General features: G+C 44.4%; 1 protein-coding gene across 2 annotated transcripts; it reads left to right on the top strand.

The window, feature by feature from the left end:
• Window positions 1-175: 175 nt before the first annotated feature.
• Window positions 176-18,456, top strand: sec24b (SEC24 homolog B, COPII coat complex component). 2 transcript variants are annotated; one of them, XM_028416545.1, is made up of 24 exons: window positions 176-451; window positions 990-1,685; window positions 1,776-1,934; window positions 3,367-3,501; window positions 6,048-6,131; window positions 6,897-7,060; window positions 7,267-7,448; window positions 7,559-7,661; window positions 9,754-9,880; window positions 9,983-10,092; window positions 10,264-10,376; window positions 10,457-10,575; window positions 11,054-11,109; window positions 11,350-11,556; window positions 11,708-11,831; window positions 12,328-12,486; window positions 12,568-12,741; window positions 12,823-12,933; window positions 13,872-14,047; window positions 14,777-14,914; window positions 15,038-15,142; window positions 15,696-15,788; window positions 16,255-16,358; window positions 17,482-18,456. In XM_028416545.1, exons 1-24 carry the CDS (start codon window positions 358-360, stop codon window positions 17,594-17,596), a joined length of 3,648 nt encoding a protein of 1,215 aa, XP_028272346.1. In that variant the 5' UTR covers window positions 176-357; the 3' UTR covers window positions 17,597-18,456. The 2 variants fall into 2 exon arrangements, with proteins under 2 accessions (XP_028272346.1, XP_028272347.1); XM_028416546.1 differs by lacking the exon at window positions 3,367-3,501.
• Window positions 18,457-19,011: the final 555 nt, after the last annotated feature.

A 19,011-nucleotide genomic window follows, 5' to 3' on the forward strand; every position in this document is an offset into this window, starting at 1 on the left:
ACATGCTGCAGACAAACATGCAACAACCTACAGAAATCAGTGCAAATTGGTGTGAATAAATAAAGTCATCAAAGGGGATTATTGATGTAATAGTACATCACAGATAACTGTGGAAACCGCATGTAAACGCCACCAGAGGGAGTGAGAGGACCACAGCTAGGAGGATCCAGCTATAAGCTGCTCAACATCCCCACCGGAGGAGGAGGCTTCAGCCCAGGCTGCCCGGGTCTCCACTGACCAGCAGCAGCAGCCGCAGGAGCCGCAGCCTCTGTTTCGTCCTTCGTCTTTGGGACACTGACGCTCATGTGTACTAACCCACCCGTGTAATTGTGGGCTTAAGGACGGAAGGAGCGAGCGATGTCTGCGCCGGGTTTCACCAACCTGAACAGCTCCGTCAGCTACAGCCAGAACTCAACGCCGAACGGTGGAGCTGCGCCCCCCTATCAGAATGGTAACGCAGGCCGGATGATGCGATTAGCTTGCCCGCTAGCATTAGCAGTCTTAAGTCTGATTGTCCGACCATTCCTTAGTCGGTTTTTAGTTTGTTTTTGTACATATGTTGTGGTTGTCACAGGGGTGACGAATAAACTAGGGCGACATGTGAATTTTGTGAAGGTTCAGCTAAAGCTAAAGCTAATCACTAGCTAACTGAGGAGCTCTTAAAGCCCAAAGGAGATAGCGGCTAGCCCTAGCTTCAGAGCTAGCTAAGTGTTATCCGTGCGACAAGTTGCGCAGCATCGTTTAATTTCTTAATGTCTACTTTATTCTGTACAACAAAGAACTGGACGAAGGTACGCTTAAGTGTTTTATATTTTATTAATAGTCTTTATTCGTATCTAGTAAGAGTTAGCGGGGAATTAACCCTCACTGCTGAGGTTCTGGCAGCTAATGATAACCTCTGATCTGTATGCTATGAATGAGAATTTGTTTTGGATGCTATTAGTGGATGTAGAATGGTATTTATGGACACTAACTGTCCCTGGTTTCAGGTCCAGTGCAGACCTACCCCTCCATGTATCCACCTGCAGGCTACTATGGAGCCCCACCTCAACAACAGAGCTATCCCACCATCCCCAGCCAAACGACCCCTGTTCCCAACAAAGCACCCAACACGAACAGTGCCCACAGTGCCAACTACTACCAGAATAACCATCAGCAGCAGCAGCCGCCATGTCACCCTCCGCAGCATCATGTAGCCCCATCGCCATACAGCAGCTCTGTCCCTCCTTCTCAACCATATGCCAGCCTCCCCTCTTCAGCACCAACACCGTCAAATTCCCAGTACAACCAACAGCCATTCCAGCAGCAGCAGCAGCATCCACGGCATCCACCCTACGCCACTCCAGGATCCTACTATGGGCAGCAATCATACCAAGCTTCCCCTTCGCAGCAGCAGCAGCAGCAGCAGCAGCAGCATCCCAGTTTGGGACCAAGCGGCACTGGAGCTGCCGTCTACCCGATCGTCTCGTACCCATCTGCACCCGGAAGTAGCCAGTATGGCACCCTCAGTTCCACCCAGAGAACCTCTGCGCCTGCTGTCATGCCTACGCAGATTAGTGCACCTTTACATCAGTACAGCGCTGCTGCTGCTGCACCACCATCCTCAACGACAGCAGCGCAGCCGGGGTACGGAGCGGCACCTCCAAGTCAGATGGCACCCACAGTCAATGGTCAAGGCAGCGCAGGTCTGTGTGATCCCTATCCATCTAGTGTCTTGATTTCAGGCCTCTTCCGGCCAGATCTTATGTTATCTGTTGTTGTTTTTTTCACTGCAGCCCAGAATGCACTCCACCAACAATACAACCAGGCTCCTCTGAGCTACGACTCCTACAGTGGAGTCTCTCAAAGCAGCAGCAGTGGTGCTGTGGATGCAGACCGACCACCCTCAGGAACCCCCTCTGCTTCAGTCCACTCCTCTCCAGGCCACCACCAAGGTAACCGCAGTTTTCCTTAAAATTCTGGAAAAAAAAAAAAACGGCCACTGCAAACTTGTGTGGAGAAGACACACTTTGTTGTTGAATCAGTTCCTGTTTCTGTTTTAAGAGGAAGAAACACCGATGTGTGCTTTAGTTTAACAGATTGGAATGTGTCTTGAAGACCTCACTGTAAATATTTACTTCAGACAGCGACTTGTGTTTTTGTGCTCTGGTTTCTGTCTTTTCTGCTCAGCAGTAAGTTTAGATGTAAATGCTTTAACTCCTGCTCGCTGAAAGCCTGTGGTGTCTGTGTGTGTGTGAATGTTCACAGCTGGGAGTGAGGCACATGTAAGGTGCACATTTGAACATGCTTGTGCAAACACAAGCATGTGAGCCCTTATACAAACGTTACCGCGTTGGGTTACCAGGATTTCTTTGTCTGTGACTGTGGTAGAGTTTTCTACGGTCACCCTTACTAGCACCACTACGAGGCTGTTTCAAAAGCTGCAAATGCATTTTAACAGTTATTTGGGAAGTGAAAATTTTTTTTACTCTCTCTGGTCAATACAATGTGCATCCAACTCAGTTAGCCTGATAGCTTCAGAAAACATGTAATACAAAAGCAGTGCAATGACAGGACAATCTCCAAAATAGGAGCATCCATTTATTCATATGTGTTAAATTAATTCCTCTTTTTTTTAATTTAATCTTCTTAAATGAACAGTACACCCCCAAAATCAATGATTCTTTTTATTTATTGATCTGCCATCCGCCTAGATCATTCAGTGATTTCTGCCTTTTTACCGGTTTATAGGACTGAAACATTTAATCTCTTCTAAACATTATGACCCCGTTATTTTGTGAAAAATCCACTGACGTTATTATGAGCAGTTTCAATTGGAGAAAAGGCAGAAATCTCCACACGCAACATTTCCAAAAAAACAGGCAACTCCCACAAAAACAATCCAGAGATAAGGGATGCCCAAAAATTAATATTAAAAAAAAGCAAAACAAGAACATGTCATGTTCCATAGTGGCATTAGAGATTATATTATATAACCTCTATTCTGTTGCTGCAAATAAGACAAACTACCGTACTCCCAGTTTTAGAATATTTGTGTGTGCCCCTGCCTCTTGACTAGCTGAGGTAAACCCACACAGCTGTTAAAGATTAGTTTGTGCAAGAAAAACTGAAATGAACTTTTAAAATGTGATATATAATAACTGCTAGAATAAGACGAGAATAAGCTGAAGCCAGTCAAATGCCAGGGGCCGGATAGGATGGATGAATAGCACTGCAGGTCAGAGGAAGAATATAAATATTTGATTGAACTGTCCCTTTACACACACACACACACGCACACCTGAGCACCTCAGCCCTGTCCGCTGATGATCACCCTGCCTTGACAGTTTTCTTATATCCCTTTCCCACTCCTCCCCCTTCCAACAGGCATGCAGTATGGATATGTTGCTAATAGTGGAGCTAGCTCTGCCTCTGCCGCCACCTCAGGCCCAGCAGCAGCCCCCTCGTCATCCAGTTCTGATGATGATGAGGAGGAGGAGGAGGATGAGGATGAGGAAGCAGGTCTGCTTTAGCTTTTACCTCCCTTATAACCCCTTCTTGTTTTTTTTTCCACCATAGTCGGTTCATTTAGTTCCTTTTAAACCCTTTCCTGCATTCCCTTAAAAAGACACCATTCATGTACCCACTCATGCAGTGCCGCTGTTGGTATCTCTCCTGTTCTGTGTCGAGCGGCCATCTGTCACTTCTGGTCTTAATCAGCTCATTATCCACGCCATCCTCACCTTTCTAATGGGCTAATCAGATTCCTCCCTCTTTGTCCGGCTGCCCCTCAAAACAGCCAGAGCAAAGCTCACCTGTTCTGCTCCACATTTCCCTCTCATAGCCGTCTATGCTCGTATGCAATGCTGGTCTCATATATTCACTGTGTGTTGTTTAACAGAAAGGTGTCAGGTAAGCTTCGGTTCTGTTTGTCAAACAGGGGAAGAATTCCTCCTCACATGGTGTCTCACTTGGTACTGTTTGGAACGTCATCAGTGCTCCTTCGCTTGCCAGCAGTCATCCATGCTAATGGAAGAAAAATCAATAAAGTGCATTTGTGTTTGTGCTGTAAGCTCTGCACAGCAGACTGAATGGACTTGGTACGAGTTGGAATTAGATCCCATTGTTTAGGTGTTTAAACATGTGGTGAAGGCACGAATCAACCACAGTTCAGATTAATAACTAACAGTTAAATACATTTGTGAAGCTGCTCTAATCAGCATCAATCACTGGAAAGAGAATCATCTGATGCTGAGACTTTGTGTGGCTGCGTACCAAAGTCTCCATCTTATTGGCTGAGATGTCATTGTAAGGCTCATGTGCCATTTCTCATGTCTTTCTGTGTTATTGTGCAGCCATAGATTATGAGAAGAGTTGCATTTACTTTTAATAATCCAATAACCCCAACAGCACTTAAGTACGTAGGTTGGCAGGCAAACACCTGGCCAGTGCCGGCAAACACACACACTAAGGTGGCATCACAGAGTTTTAGTGGTATTATAGCATGTACGGTATTTACCCACCACTCAACAGTAACATCAATGAATGTCAATGAAAATAATCAATAGTTGCATTAACAGATTTTTAGATTGATTTTTCCTTTAACATTATTTCCTCATTTAGATGTTTTATATGGACACTGTGCTGTAATCGGCCTCTGTTCCTCTCATGTTATCCTCCACCCTGCTGTTCTGCTTATGATGATCCCTCTGGAGCTGTGTCATCATCCAGAGGTGAACAGGTGTTTAAATATAGTCACTCCCCTGCTGACAGGTTCAGGCTCTGTGTGTGTGTGTGTGTGTTAGCACTGCTGAAATGACGAGAGTTACACAAGTCAACACCTGTTGTTGATTTGTAGTTCAGTATCATGTTACGAACACATTTAAAATCATATAAAAAAACAACTTTTGACAATATTTTAATTATTTAAGTAGCTTTGAAATAAAAAAAAAAAACATTTCATCAATTATTTTATCAGCATTTTCTCATTTAATAAAATGATAGTTGGGTCAGAATATAGATTAAATTCCATGTTGACATCCCGATCATGTTTCACTGTGTAAATGTACACATTAAAAACACAAACCGTGATTTAATCACTGATTGATTGATTACTCTAAACACCGACTGACTGACTGACTGAGGTCACACTTTGTTTTGGTCCATCTTGTCATGTTTGCTGAAGCTGCTGAGTCAACTCGCCAACTGATGCCAAAAATCATCTGAAGTGAGTGAACTGGGAACTTGTTGTCATGGAGATTGCGAGCCTGATCTGATCATTCAAACACATGTTGCGCCATGAAGTCCGCTCAGCCTCCATGCTGGGTTTTGTTTCACTGAGATAATCAGATCAGTGCTGATTGTGAGAAACGGTTCAGAAAGGAGAGAATGGAGCCGTAATTATCTGTAATCTGGCAGAGCTGACAGGAGAAAAAGGAATGAGGAGGAGGAGGAGAAGGAGGAAGGCTTAGCTGCCCCCGGTGTCCTCCTCATCCTCCTGCTGCATAATCCAGTAGTCTGCTGGTCTGATTTAGTCGGAGATAATTGGATCCCGTCGCGCCCAATGAGCCTGGTGCCTGGGGGCTGGCAGCGTCTTGGTTTGCTGTTGTTGATCCCTCCTTTTGGCCCACATGTTTTAATGAGTTCATTCAGATATTCTGCAGATGTAATCCTGCTCACTATTTATCACGAGGGCACAGTAACAGTGGAAGTGAGTGAAGAGAAGAGGAATACATGTCTTATTCTCAGAGGCCCTCGATCCCCACCGAGCATCATATATACGCTCACTTCTTGAGCGCATCCTTTTCATGTTTTTCTCTCACTGCCTCCTCCCTCTCCCTCTCCCTCTCTCTCGCTCTCTCTGTGAAGCTTGAGGGAGTCGGCACATTTCCTGGCCACAGAAGAGAAAAGCTGCTTTTCATGCTCTCCTTTCATCTCAGCCTTTCCTTCCTGGTTATTAATTTAATTTACAACCACGTTGTTTTGTCTCAACCATATTATTACTCCAGTCCTTCCGGGCGTTCTTTTATTTCCAGTTTTGAATCCTCTGCTTGTGTCCCTCTTTTCAGGCGGTGACACTTCCTCCTCCACCACTGGCAGTGCCTCTCCAGTGCCCAACAGCTATGATTCCCTGGAAGGTGGCAGCTACCCAGGTGCATAAAGGCAGTTTAATGAGCTAAAGCTACATTTGCAAGCTAAACAATACATTAGTCCACTACTTACAGCTTTGAGGAAACGTATACATACTCAGGACTCTCCCTTGGTGTCCTCCCTGTGACAGCATCACAGTGTATTCACTGTCCTGATACAGTTATACATGTTAACATCCATAAGTGAAAGCAGACAAATACTAGAGGTGTTGCAGATACCTCCATACAGTATGACTCTTTGGCTCCATGTTGCTGCTCTGTGTGCTTCTTGTGAGTCAGTTATGATGTTGCACACACATTGCAAACACAACTGAAGTCAGTAGATCTGCCCCATGTGACCTGATCAAGCTGTTCAGTCAATATTGGGGCTGATATATAAATGCAGTGCATCCCTACTGGATACCAAAATGTAAAATCATAATACCTGCAGAACAAGCAAATAGCCAAAAGAGATATATATTGATGAAGGGCCACGAAGAGCTTAAAAGGTAATCAATAGAATCTAAAAACTTACTCTAAATCTCAGTGTAGAGGTGCTAAAACAAGAGAGATGTGATCTTACTTCCTTGTCACTGAACCTGACACAGAAATCACCACCTGACGTGTTCGTAAAGCAGGGTTATTGGACGGTGGGAAACATACGGTATCTGCTCCTGTAGGTCAGATTATATCTGTGATGATAATGGAGCACACACTGTGATCTTTGCACTGTGTTCATCATGTTAAAAGACTGAAAAACCATCACTTTACTGATGAACTCTTCCACAGATTCCATGCCACCTTCAGAGGACATGACCAACCAGGCTCAGGCCTACAGTAACTATGGTTACTCCAGCATGCAGTCGACCTATCGGCAGGGGCCGGCCTCCCACACAGACACCTCCCCATCCCACGACCTGTACGGCCAGGCGAGCTACCCGCCGTACTCCCAGGTTAGAGGCTTAATGCTTCAGTGTTTATTCACTGCAGTGAATCCACTGTAATATTATAGAGCTGGCAGAAAATAAAAGCAGGACTTTTAAAAGCATATAGCTGCTCTTTAAGGTGGATCAATAACATTTATTGTAACAAACGAAGCATATTTAGGCGTTTTAAAATTTTAATTTGGCGCTTTTTTCTGTCTTTTGTTTCTCTGCAGCCGTTCAACCTCTCCCAGCTGTCTGCAGCTCTCGGGGGGCTCAGCGGGGTGCCGGAGCTGGAGGTGGAGGCTCTGCGGCCGATAAACCTGCTGCAGGAGAGGAACCTGCTGCCCCCAAGGCCCCTGGAGCCCCCCGAACCAAACCTCAGCCCTGACCTTAAGAAAGTCAACTGCAGTCCACAGTAAGTCAAGTGCAGGCAGGGTCAGTGTGTGTTGGTGTGTGTCGACATTTTTTCCCCTCCCTCACACTTCATCGTCTAAGTGTTTTTAAATGTGTCCCTCTGCTCATCAGGACATTCCGGTGTACACTGACCAGCATTCCTCAGACCCAGGCTCTGCTCAACAAGGCCAGACTCCCTCTAGGCCTCCTCCTCCACCCCTTCAGAGATCTACAGGTAGGACCTGAAAACTAAATAAATACATAACACAGAATCATGCAGACACAACTTTTTTAAAGATTTTTAGTGAAAGTCAAGCACTTCAAGTCCAAAGACGATCTTGAAATGAGATGTTAAATAAAAGGTAAGATTACCCAAAACTGGGGAATAATGTACATTTCAGATTTATACAGAAATGACCTTTAACATCTTAAAGCTGTTCTGCAGCAGTGGAGGTTGATCAAGCCTTGAAACGTTGCCTCATACTTCCTACAGATGTCCCAACTTTCCTTGATTACTTACAAACCCCCCCGTGTCTGCATAAAAGCAGTCTTGGGACACACCATGGTACCATATACCCTCATGAGCATTATTTAAGCAGAATTGTACTGCTGAAGGTAGCGTGTTGCTCTGCTGGGGTTTGTTTTGCTGGATCCAGGTTCTGTGACTTGTACAGAGTGAGAGGCACCGTGAGGTAGAACAGATACCACAGCATTCTGCAGCACCATGCAGTCCCCCTCTGGAATGCGCCTCTTAAGTAAAAAGAACTGGATGGTACGTGTGAAAAGATGCAGTGGCCCGCATAGTCTCCAGACTTAAACCCCATCGACCTGATTTGGGATGAACTGGACAGTCGAGTGAAAGCAAAGTCAGAAAAACTTTCTGAAGAATACTCGAGGCTTTGTTTACTCTTACGTTTGAATTGTTTATTTGTTTTATGCTTTCAGTAAAACCTTCGACCGGTCATGTACATTCAATATATTTATAGCTATATAGTTGTTTTCATTGTTGTGAAGCCTCATAATCTGCATGAAGCACTTTGCTTTGCAGATGTGTAGATATTTCTTGTGGCAACAGTTTCAGTTTCTTTTCCATCACTCGTTTGTTTTTACCAGGTGCTCTAAGCAAACCACAGGTTTGTTCTGTTTGGGCTAAAGACAATATTTCTGCTGAAGTGATAGCACTCAACGTGTTAAAAATATAGAAAAAAGATCATGAGAAAACACTTTATATTCTGTCTTTGGTCCCTGTTGTCCATTTGTTGATCCAAGCGTTTGTAGCTGCAGTGACAGCAGGAGGAGCAGACTGATGATGATGATGATGAAGTGCAGGAAAGATAGGAGTGTATTTATAGATGTGCTGGGTGACGTGGTGCCAGGAGAGATGCATTGACTTCACATGAAGAAGAAAGACAGGAAGTCAACACCCACCAGGCCGTTATAAAACTTTGAATATGGGTTGACAGAAAGTCTGTGCAGGTGTGAGGCAACAAAATCGGATATTGAGCAACACATTACATTCGTGTTGTACAACAGATATGCCTCCTTCCTACAGTCCTGGCACCTCCTGTGAATGTGCATCTCTTTTACTACACTTGCACAGTTTCTGTTAGCGTCGGCGTTTTGTCTGACTCACACTAACCAGTATATCAATTTGACTCATCGACAGAATTCACTGCACAGTATTTTGTGCATGTGGAAAACCTGGCATCCAACATATCAGTGTACACACAGTAAAGAGGGTGATTGAATATCTTGAGTATTTTTATTTGTTTTGGCCATATTTAGTGTATAAAAATCAATCAATAATATATCACAAATATGTACTGCTGCCACCTTGTGCTGATCATGGGTCTGTGCAATATTGATTTGGAGGTGGAGATGTTGAATATGAGCACAAGCCTGTGCAGTCGTTACTGTCATGAGTGGTTGTAGATTAGCATCTACAAGCAAGATAAGCTAGCTACACCTTAGCTAGGGCTCAATACAGAGATTTAGGGATGTAGCCTATAATGCCTGGGCCTTTGTACTGTGGTATATTTCTTTGTAAAGAAAATGTCAGATGAGACCCAAATAGTGGTTTAAATGAAAAGCATTATGTTTGTATGTAAGGCCGTTTAGTCCTGCCAATTACCAAACAGATAAAAATCAGTTTCAGATTCCTGCAGCACAGACAGAAAGCGCTCTTCAGTGATGTGTGGGGATGATCAGATCACTGATTATCTGCAGTGATCTGAGGCCACACCCTGTAAAAGGAACCATAGAATGTGTTATATTAAATTTTTTTACATATTTTTCTTTAACCCTTTTTTCTCCATGTCTCCCTGCAGCAGCTACCGGTCATCACATCCAACACCATCGTCCGCTGTCGCTCCTGTCGCACCTACATCAATCCATTTGTCACCTTCCTGGATCAGCGCAGGTGGAAGTGCAACCTCTGCTACCGGGTCAACGATGGTAAGAGTCCAGTTAGATGTTTTCCTCTGTTTGGGCATTATTATTATTATTATTATTATTATTATTATTAACACTTTTCTCTTCTTTTCCTACCTGTTTCAGTACCAGATGAGTTCATGTACAACCCAGTCACAAGGTCGTATGGTGAGCCACACAAGAGGCCAGAGGTACAGAACGCCACCGTGGAGTTCATCGCCTCCTCAGACTACATGGTAAAATGCTCACATGTACTGTGATTGTTTGTCCACTAGAGGGCAGTCCTGTATTATTACTGCAATAACCCATCCTCAGACAAAAAAAGAGCCTGCATGTGATGTGAATTACTATGGACATGAATCATTCTAACACCTCGTGGACTTTCTCTGGTCCCTTTGTGTTTGCAGCTGCGACCTCCTCAGCCGGCGGTCTACCTGTTTGTGCTCGATGTGTCTCACAATGCCGTGGAAGCAGGTTACCTGAAGTACTTCTGTGAATCACTTCTGGAGAACCTGGATAAGTGAGTGCTGATCCTCATAAATCTAGCAGCTTTCTGGTTTCCGGCAGATGTGGAGAGGGTTTCTGTGTGCTGCTCCTCAGGTTGCCTGGCGATGCACGTACCAAGGTTGGCTTCCTCACCTTTGACAGCACCATCCACTTCTACAACCTGCAGGAGGGACTGTCCCAGCCGCAGATGCTGGTCGTGTCAGACATCGATGGTACGTCTGTCCACTCACTCCATTCACAGCAAAACATTCAGGTTTATGCAGCAGTTACATTTTGTTGAGTACGTTCCAACTTAAAACACATTTAAATAAGTTAGAACTCTGCTGTAATGACTGTTTTTGGCCACTTGAGGCAGCAGCAGATTAACTTGGTCTCGGTTTATTACATTAATATAACAAAGCAGTGAAACACAATGTTCATAGTTATCTTTATTTTGTTTGTTTAATTGTACAAATATAATCAAATTACTTTTCTTTTAGTCCAACCATCTTGCTTTAAGTAACTATAGGGACAGGAGGATTTGGTGTTTATTGCTTTTGAGGCAGGATGAATTACTCTATCCTTGAATTCAGATTGTAAATGCCTGTTTACAGTGAAGTTAATTCCAGTAAATTACTTAAACTTAAAAAACTTAAAATTAAAACAGAAGATTTGCCACAGTTTTATTTCTTTTCTTTTCTGTTTTTGCAGATGTCTTTATCCCATCACACGATAGTCTGATGGTCAACCTAAAGGAAAGCAAAGAGGTAAAGAGCCTTTTCTTTTTATCATGTTGTTGTGTACTCAGTGATACAATGTGCAGTAAAAAGCTTTGTTAATGTCCCCACTGAAATGTCTGTTTACTGAAAAAGGATTACAAATATATATTACTGCTTGTTTTAAAGGAGTTTTCACAGGAACTTCATCAAAAGCAACATCCTTAAAAAGCTGGAAAAAAGACTTACTGTATTACAGCACATGCTAACAAACCCTAACCCTAACCCTAGCTGGTGGAGGACCTGCTGAAATCACTACCAGGCATGTTCAGCCAGAGCAGAGAGACACACAGCGCCCTCGGTCCCGCCTTACAGGCCGCCTACAAGCTCATGGCGTCCACAGGAGGCCGCATTACGGTGATCCAGACTCAGCTGCCGACGCTGGGTGCCGGGAAGCTGCAGTCGAGAGAAGACCCCAATCAGCGCTCGAGCACTAAGGTTTCTATTCATTTATCAGACACTGGCTCTGAAGTTTGAATTCTTTCTGTGAAATCTTTGTTTCTGTCATTTGTGAGAGCCGCTGCTGCGTGGATTAATACTTTGAAGAGCTGTGTGAGGATGTCTTGGCAGTAACTCTGTGTCCTTGCAGGGCATACCGCACCTCGGCCCCGCCACCGACTTCTATAAGAAACTTGCATTGGACTGCTCAGGACAGCAGATTGGAGTGGATCTTTTCCTGCTCAGCTCGCAGTACGCCGACCTCGCCTCACTTGGTGAGAACACAAACAGCTCTGTGTTCATATTAGGCTGTGAAAGGCGACCATGTTTTCACAGATCAATGGATTTTAATCACAAAAACTTAATTTAAGGGAAATCAAGCATCATTATTGTTGGGAGCATAACTTTCTGTCCTGACGAGTCACTCAAAATAAAATGTTCCCCAGCAGCTTATACATCTGCTATTAAGCCACCCATAACATTTTGGGGAGTCAATACGTAATCATCCCCGTTTTATTTGCTAATTTAGCTCCTCTCCCACTGCTGGAGCTGTTCTCGGTCAGACACTGGATACATCCTGAAACTATTTTCTGCAGCAGCTTTAATTTATTTGCTTCATTACAAACATTTTATTCACTTGTCACTCTGTTTCTGTGACGTTGTGTGGTTGTGTATAACACAGCATTTGGGTTGAGGGTTCCTTTGGTGTTTAGATGTTTTAAAAAAACATCACTTAAGCTCCATAAACCTCCTCCTCCACCTCTTCTTCAGCTTGTATCTCCAAGTACTCAGCGGGCAGCGTCTTCTACTACCCCTCCTTTCATTACATCCACAACCCGGCCCAGCTGGAGAAGTTCCAGAGGGATCTCGGGCGCTACCTCTCCAGGAAGATCGGCTTTGAGGCGGTCATGAGGATACGATGCACTAAAGGTGTTTTGATGGTGTTAATGTGCTGGTGTGTGTCTTCTAGAAATCCTGTTGTCTGACCCCTGCCCCTGATCGCCCCCTCAGGTTTATCCATCCATACGTTCCACGGTAACTTCTTTGTGCGCTCCACCGACCTGCTGTCCCTGGCCAATGTGAACCCAGACTCTGCCTTCGCTGTCCAGATGTCCATCGAAGACACTCTGGTGGACTCGTCTCTGGCCTGCTTCCAGGCTGCTCTGCTCTACACGTCAAGTAAAGGTACTGAAGAACTTCACATGCTGATGCCTCTGTATTTCAAAGTATATACTTACAAAGAGGTTTTTGAACGTCTCCCTGCAGGAAAGAGGCGAATCAGGGTCCACACACTGTGTCTGCCGGTGGTCAACCAGCTGAGCGACGTGTACTCCGGAGCCGACGTCCAAGCAATCACCTGTCTGTTGGCTAACATGGGTGAGTCTGAGCTTTCAGCTGGTTTCTTCTGTGATACAAAATACACTGAGTGTCCAGAAGCTGGTGGTGGTGACGTTGTAGTCATGTGACCGTGCTGTAGGTGTTTAGCTAAGGAATCAGTGGTCTGGAACAGGAAGACTATAATAATTTGAAAAATTATTATGTTTAAAAAAAATTTGTGTGATGTAAACAGGATAAAAAAAATATGATTTCTCTCTCATCAACCAATCAATTCATAGTGTTACATTAGCTTTTACTTGTGGTGATCGTACACAGGCTTCATTTAGTGGATTAGTGTCCTGAAAGATGGATTTTAAACCTAAATCGGAGCTGTCGTCGGCGACAGAAATGGACATGCGCTGTTCAAACTACCGTAGCTCTGGTTATGTTCGCACTATTGGAAAAATTCACACAGTAATGACCACACTGCGTGTGAGCCAGGGGCAGGAGTTTTGTGGAGCGTAGGAGAGTTGATGTAAAATAGTTTGAGTTTAATTTTTCAAATCTCATAAGTCTTGTTTCTGAACATTTATAGTTGTTTATAAAGAGAAATTTGATTTTTTTTCTTTTTTTACTTTTCTTGTTATTACACACTGCTCTGAGCATTTATAACATAATAACAAATATGTGCCAGCTTTGGAAAGTTATATTTCATCAAGAAAAAACTGGTGAAATAATTAATACAAAGAACGTGTTCTGACAGAATCATTAAAAAAAAATATATGTTATAATTATAGTAGTGAAAGGGTTAAATCTGATGTTATGTCCTCCTTTGCATCAGTCTGATTCTGTTGGACGCAGCGTTAAATGTCATTAGGAAGTGGCTTCCATTCCAACGCATTCATCACTTTCACTGTTTAACAGTAGTTGAAGGACGGTTGCAGTGTTTGAACCTAGGCCTCCAGTTCTCTTCTTCATCCTGTCTCCTTATATTCCAGCCATCGACCGGTCGATATCCTCCAGCCTGTCGGATGCCCGGGACGCCCTGGTGAACGCAGTGACGGACCTGGTGACCGCCTACAAGAGCAATGTATCGAGCCTGCAGCAGTCTGGACTTGTCATTCCTGCGGCCCTGCGTCTCTTCCCCCTCTACATCCTCGCTCTCCTCAAACAGGTGTGGCTGCTCGTTTGGCATCAGCGCACAAAAACACACCTCACCTAGGGTAATTACAGGATTTAGACACATTCAGACTCATACCCACAAAAACCAAAACACATAAGATGGTCTGATTGAGAGTTGAGTGAGAGGTTTTGTATAAACGCAGCGTTTTCCACCTTTTTACTGTTAACGGGCGTCTTCTGGGATCAGAGGACGGCGCGTGGAGTTGGCTTGACGTACTGCTTCTTATTACACATCTTAAACAGAGCTTTACTTAATTTGTCACACACCCCGAAAACAGCCGCTACCTGACCTTTAAAATGTCTTCAACACACTCTCCTAAAGCCGCGCTCAATGACTGTATTCATCCACCCAGGACATGCAGGGTGTGTCCACATTTAGACACACACGCCTCCTCCTGATACAAATACCCCTACAGGTGTTCATTATAGTGTAATAGTTTACACCCTTTACTATTCATAGAGACAAGAGTTTAAATGACATCATCTGTGGCCTTTTGTACTTTGAAGATTATAAAATGTTTGTTGAATAATTTCTCCAATTGTGATTTAATCGGCTGAGCAACCAGCGCCACCTGGTTCTGGACTTCAGAGGGATTTATTTTACCTTTTTATTAAACACAGATTTGTGGCTCGTTGTGCGAATGAAAGTTTAGTTTTAAGCAGCTGCACCGTGTAAATAAATACACAATAATAATCCCCAATAAACTGCTTTTGTCTCCAGAAAGCTCTGCGGACCGGCACCAGCACGCGGCTGGACGAGCGCGTCTTTGCCATGTGTGAGTTTAAGACGCAGCCGCTGCAGCAGCTGATGAGAATGGTTCATCCTGACCTGTACAGGCTGGACAACATGTCTGACCAGGTGGGACACTGACAACGTTTTTTTTATGTAGCTCTTTGTAAGGTGATCATTCTGTAGTATAGTATAAATATAAATGTATAAGCCCTAGGTCCAACAGATGGTGTTTGTTTGTGTGGTCTGCAGGGGGCGCTGCATCTAAACGACACTATCGTCCCTCAGCCTCATCTGCTCCACCTGTCTGCGGAGAGGCTGAGCAGAGACGGAGCTTTCCTCATGGACTGTGGAACCGTAAGCTTTCATTGTTATTGATACACTCAGACCCAATAACCACATCAACACATCTTTTATAAAGACAAGCGTTGTTTTGGTTTAAAATAACAAGGACTGGTTAATGTTGTGCGTTTGCTGCTTCACGATGGCCCCTCAGGATAATATCAGCACCGTCATTAATCAGTTTTTATTGACTTTAAAGACATAATTCAATCTTCACATTGATTTTTAGTCTTAACAAACTGCATTACGCTGCAAATTATGTCAGAAAAATGAAAGTAGCTCAAAAATTTCAGGAATCTGGTGCTTTTTAAAATGCAGAAAACAATTTGTAGTAATTTAGATTATTTGTAATTTTTCTCAGGTTTATTGATCGTAGACTGATACTGTTATAAGCAGTGAGAGCTTTGCTGTGTTTCCACCTTGTGTATGTAGCATGTACTTCGGTGACATGCTTATTTAGTTGCTTGGCGTGTTCTTCAGACTTGTAGCCGAGCATCCCATGCTTGCTGTGCCTCTGTGTTTTTATTTAGCTGCCGTAATGTCGCCTTCTTTTTGTCTGTCCGTCCAGGTGTTTTATCTTTGGATCGGCAGGTCCTGCAATGAAATGTTCATCCGAGATGTTCTGGGCTGCCCCAACTACACTTCCATACCCCCCAACATGGTGAGTGAGGCAAACACAAGAACGGCTTTATGTTCATATTTCCATCCGTTTAACATGATGCATCAGGAAATGAGAGGTGCTGACAGTAATGCTCGCCACCGCCCAGTGCACTGAGAAAATGATGAAATATTAAAACATGTTTCGCTGAGAATGACTCACAGTTTTGCCTCACAGCACATTTTTGTTATAAAGAAACGACTTGTGCTGCAGAACAGATCTGCTGGTGCAGCTTTTTAAATCACCCGTGCAGCCACCTAGAAGCTTCTGTGATGAACACACTGTGGGTGTGATGGCAACACCCAGAACAAACACAGACAGTCAGCACTTGTTTACGCTGCACATGTTATTTTCCTATCGAGAGTCGACGCATGTTTCTGTTCTCCACACTGTACAGCCAGCATGACTGGAGTGAGTCGACGTCAGCTGATGTTTTGGTTTTGCTCTTGTTTCTGTGTGTGAAACCCAGAGTCATGTTCCGGAGCTGGAGACGCCTCTGTCGGAGAGGGTGCGAGCGTTCCTCGACTGGCTGCAGGACAGCAGAGCCTTCAGCTCCATGATACACGTCGTCAAGTAAGCACCGCTGCACATCTGGGTTCACTGTCTGGCACTTGAATGCCTCTCATCCAGATGTGGGGTTCAGACCAGGACACGGTTGATAAATTGATGCAAGTTTCACTTCCTCCATCACCAACGGCACTGACTGCAGGAAATCAGGGGGTTTTAGAACAACAGTGAACATCACTGCAGCACAATTAAGAACCAGAGGAGATAAAAACAACACATTCCAGGTCCTTGTCACTTTTAAACTGCCAAAAACAGTTTGCAGTTTAACTAGTAGTGATGTAAGAGGCGCAGCAGTGAGGCCAACAGTTCTCGGGTGAAACAGGTTTTTCTTGATTGATCCTTCTGTTCAAACATTAAAAGATCCTTTTCAAATGTCCTTTCATTGTCAGAGATTAGAGCCACTTCAAGCCCAGGTGAGTGTTCAGCACAGCTTGAGCTCCCATCAACGCAGAGATTACCGGTTTACAGACGGACTGAACACTGATTTATTTTTACCACTTTGTGAATTTACCACAACTTCAGCACAAACTAATGAAGCCAACAAGCTTCAAAGCTGTTTCTGCAGCCTTCTCTTAGTTAGATCTGTCGGGCCCGTACCTCTCTCTCTCTCTGTGTGTAAACATCCGCTCACATACCTCTCAGTCCATTTGTACTGACATCAGCCGACAACACCGCGCTATAAACATGTGGTTAAGCAACAATGCTGTGCCACAGGGAGGAGGAGAGAGAGGAAGCAGAAACAATGCCTTCCCTGTGGGTGCCTTTAGCACCGCTGTCAATCAGTGACCTCACTGCTTACTCTGTGTTTACGCTGGAAATAGTTTGCTGTCAACCTCAGGCCCCTTTAACATGAAACCGTCCACACCCTGTTTCTGTTCAGCACAGCTCGCTGGAAAGACGATCACACCACGAGTTCACCAATATGATCGACAATTCCTGTTTAAATGTAGGCTAGTAATACTAGCATTACAGCTAATAGAAGGGTTCTTCAGTGCTGCTCGCCAATGAACGACAAAGCATGAAAGTTTAGCTTTGTAGATATTGTCAAAGCTGTCACTGCATGTTAGCTAATGCTAGCTACTGCCGGACTTGCTGCTTTACCGCTTGTCTTTGTTTCCTCTTCCTGCAGAGATGATGCTTCAGCTAAAGCCACGCTGTTCCAGCACCTGGTGGAGGACCGGTCTGAGTCGGCTTCATCCTACCATGAGTTCCTGCAGCACGTTCAGCAGCAAATGTCCAAGTAGGCTCCTCCTATCCCGCTACGCGAGAATCTAGATTTCTGAACACGTAGCGAGTAAAAGGACGTTGACCTCGTTAGAGTGGAAAAACTAGCCTGTTAGCCTGTGGTGGACTCCCTCAGACCAGTGTTAGTGAGGTGGGCTTCCTCCCTTTCCTGCAAACAATAAACAAAAGCACCAACGAAAAGATCGCCGTCTCAGCCGCGATCGGACAGGGGAGGAGGTGGTAGCTAGTAGAGAAGATAAAAGAGTTACAGATATAAAACGGAATTATGAAAAGCGCTCCTGCAGCAGCTCGTCGCTGCTTCTTAGCCTCTCTCGGACCTCTTCAACCTTCTCATCACATCCATCCTTGGGGGGGGGGGGGGACAAAAGGGAGTTTTGGGGGGTGGGGGTCGAGCCAAGAAGATGCCACTTCTACACGTTTTACTTTGTTTCTGTGCGCCTCACATGTAGCCAGTGCTGTTCCACTTTTGTTATTTTAAATTTTATAATTTATTCCCTTCAGTTTGATTTTATGACTTTTTTTGTGGAAACACTGGAGAACAGAAACGAGAACTCTGACATGTGCTTTAAAAAAAAAAAAAACACACGTCACCGTGTCGTCTGCTGCTGCTGCCCGCCGGTGACGGACGACGGCCGCCTCCTGCGTGACGGGAGCGACAGCGGCTGGACCCGATGAACCTCCGTCGGCTCCACTGTATGAACTCCGCAGACTTCATCCCTCCTGTCGCCATTCCTCTTCCCATTTGTTTAATTTTTTTCCAGGCGCTAACTGAAGTTGCTGTCCACTTTGTAACTACTGAAGAGAATCTTTTATGTGCGATAATTTATGAACCAGCTTATTAAATAAAAACAAAAACCAACTCTACCCGTTTCATGTGGTGTTTCCCAGCGTTCCCTTCACACACTTGTAGCAGGTTGATGCTCCCTCAGACATCATGTGACTTTTTTTAGACCTTAGTATATTTTTATGCCTCACAGCTGACCACTTTGTGATTCTGGGTTGTCAATCCTGTTCTTGTAAACAAAGGGTTTCTACTAAGGTGACATCATCATTTTTGGCTTGGTGGATTAGATTTCTGTGGTCACATGACAGACCTCGGGGGCATGGCAAACAGGAATATCTCAGATGTGCTTTGGCACAATGTCTTTATTTTCTTTCCACTTTGAATGTGAATGCTGTTAAATTCAGCTGTTTAAGGATGTGTACACAGTGTTGCAGAGTTATGGCTGAGAGGCTCTGACTGTGTGTAGAGTGTGTGTGTGTGTGTGTGTGTGTTACAGTAGAGTCAGGGCCGGTGAGTGTGTGACCTGAAGCTGCTCCTCAGCCTGGACCCTCCTGCATGTTACACCCTTGTACCTCCTGCCAGAGAGCAGGGGTGTGCACAGACCATGTGTGCGGTTGTAGACCCTAACAG

The sequence above is a fragment of the Parambassis ranga genome, chromosome 10, assembly GCF_900634625.1.
Source record: "Parambassis ranga chromosome 10, fParRan2.1, whole genome shotgun sequence".
NCBI lineage: Eukaryota > Metazoa > Chordata > Actinopteri > Ambassidae > Parambassis > Parambassis ranga.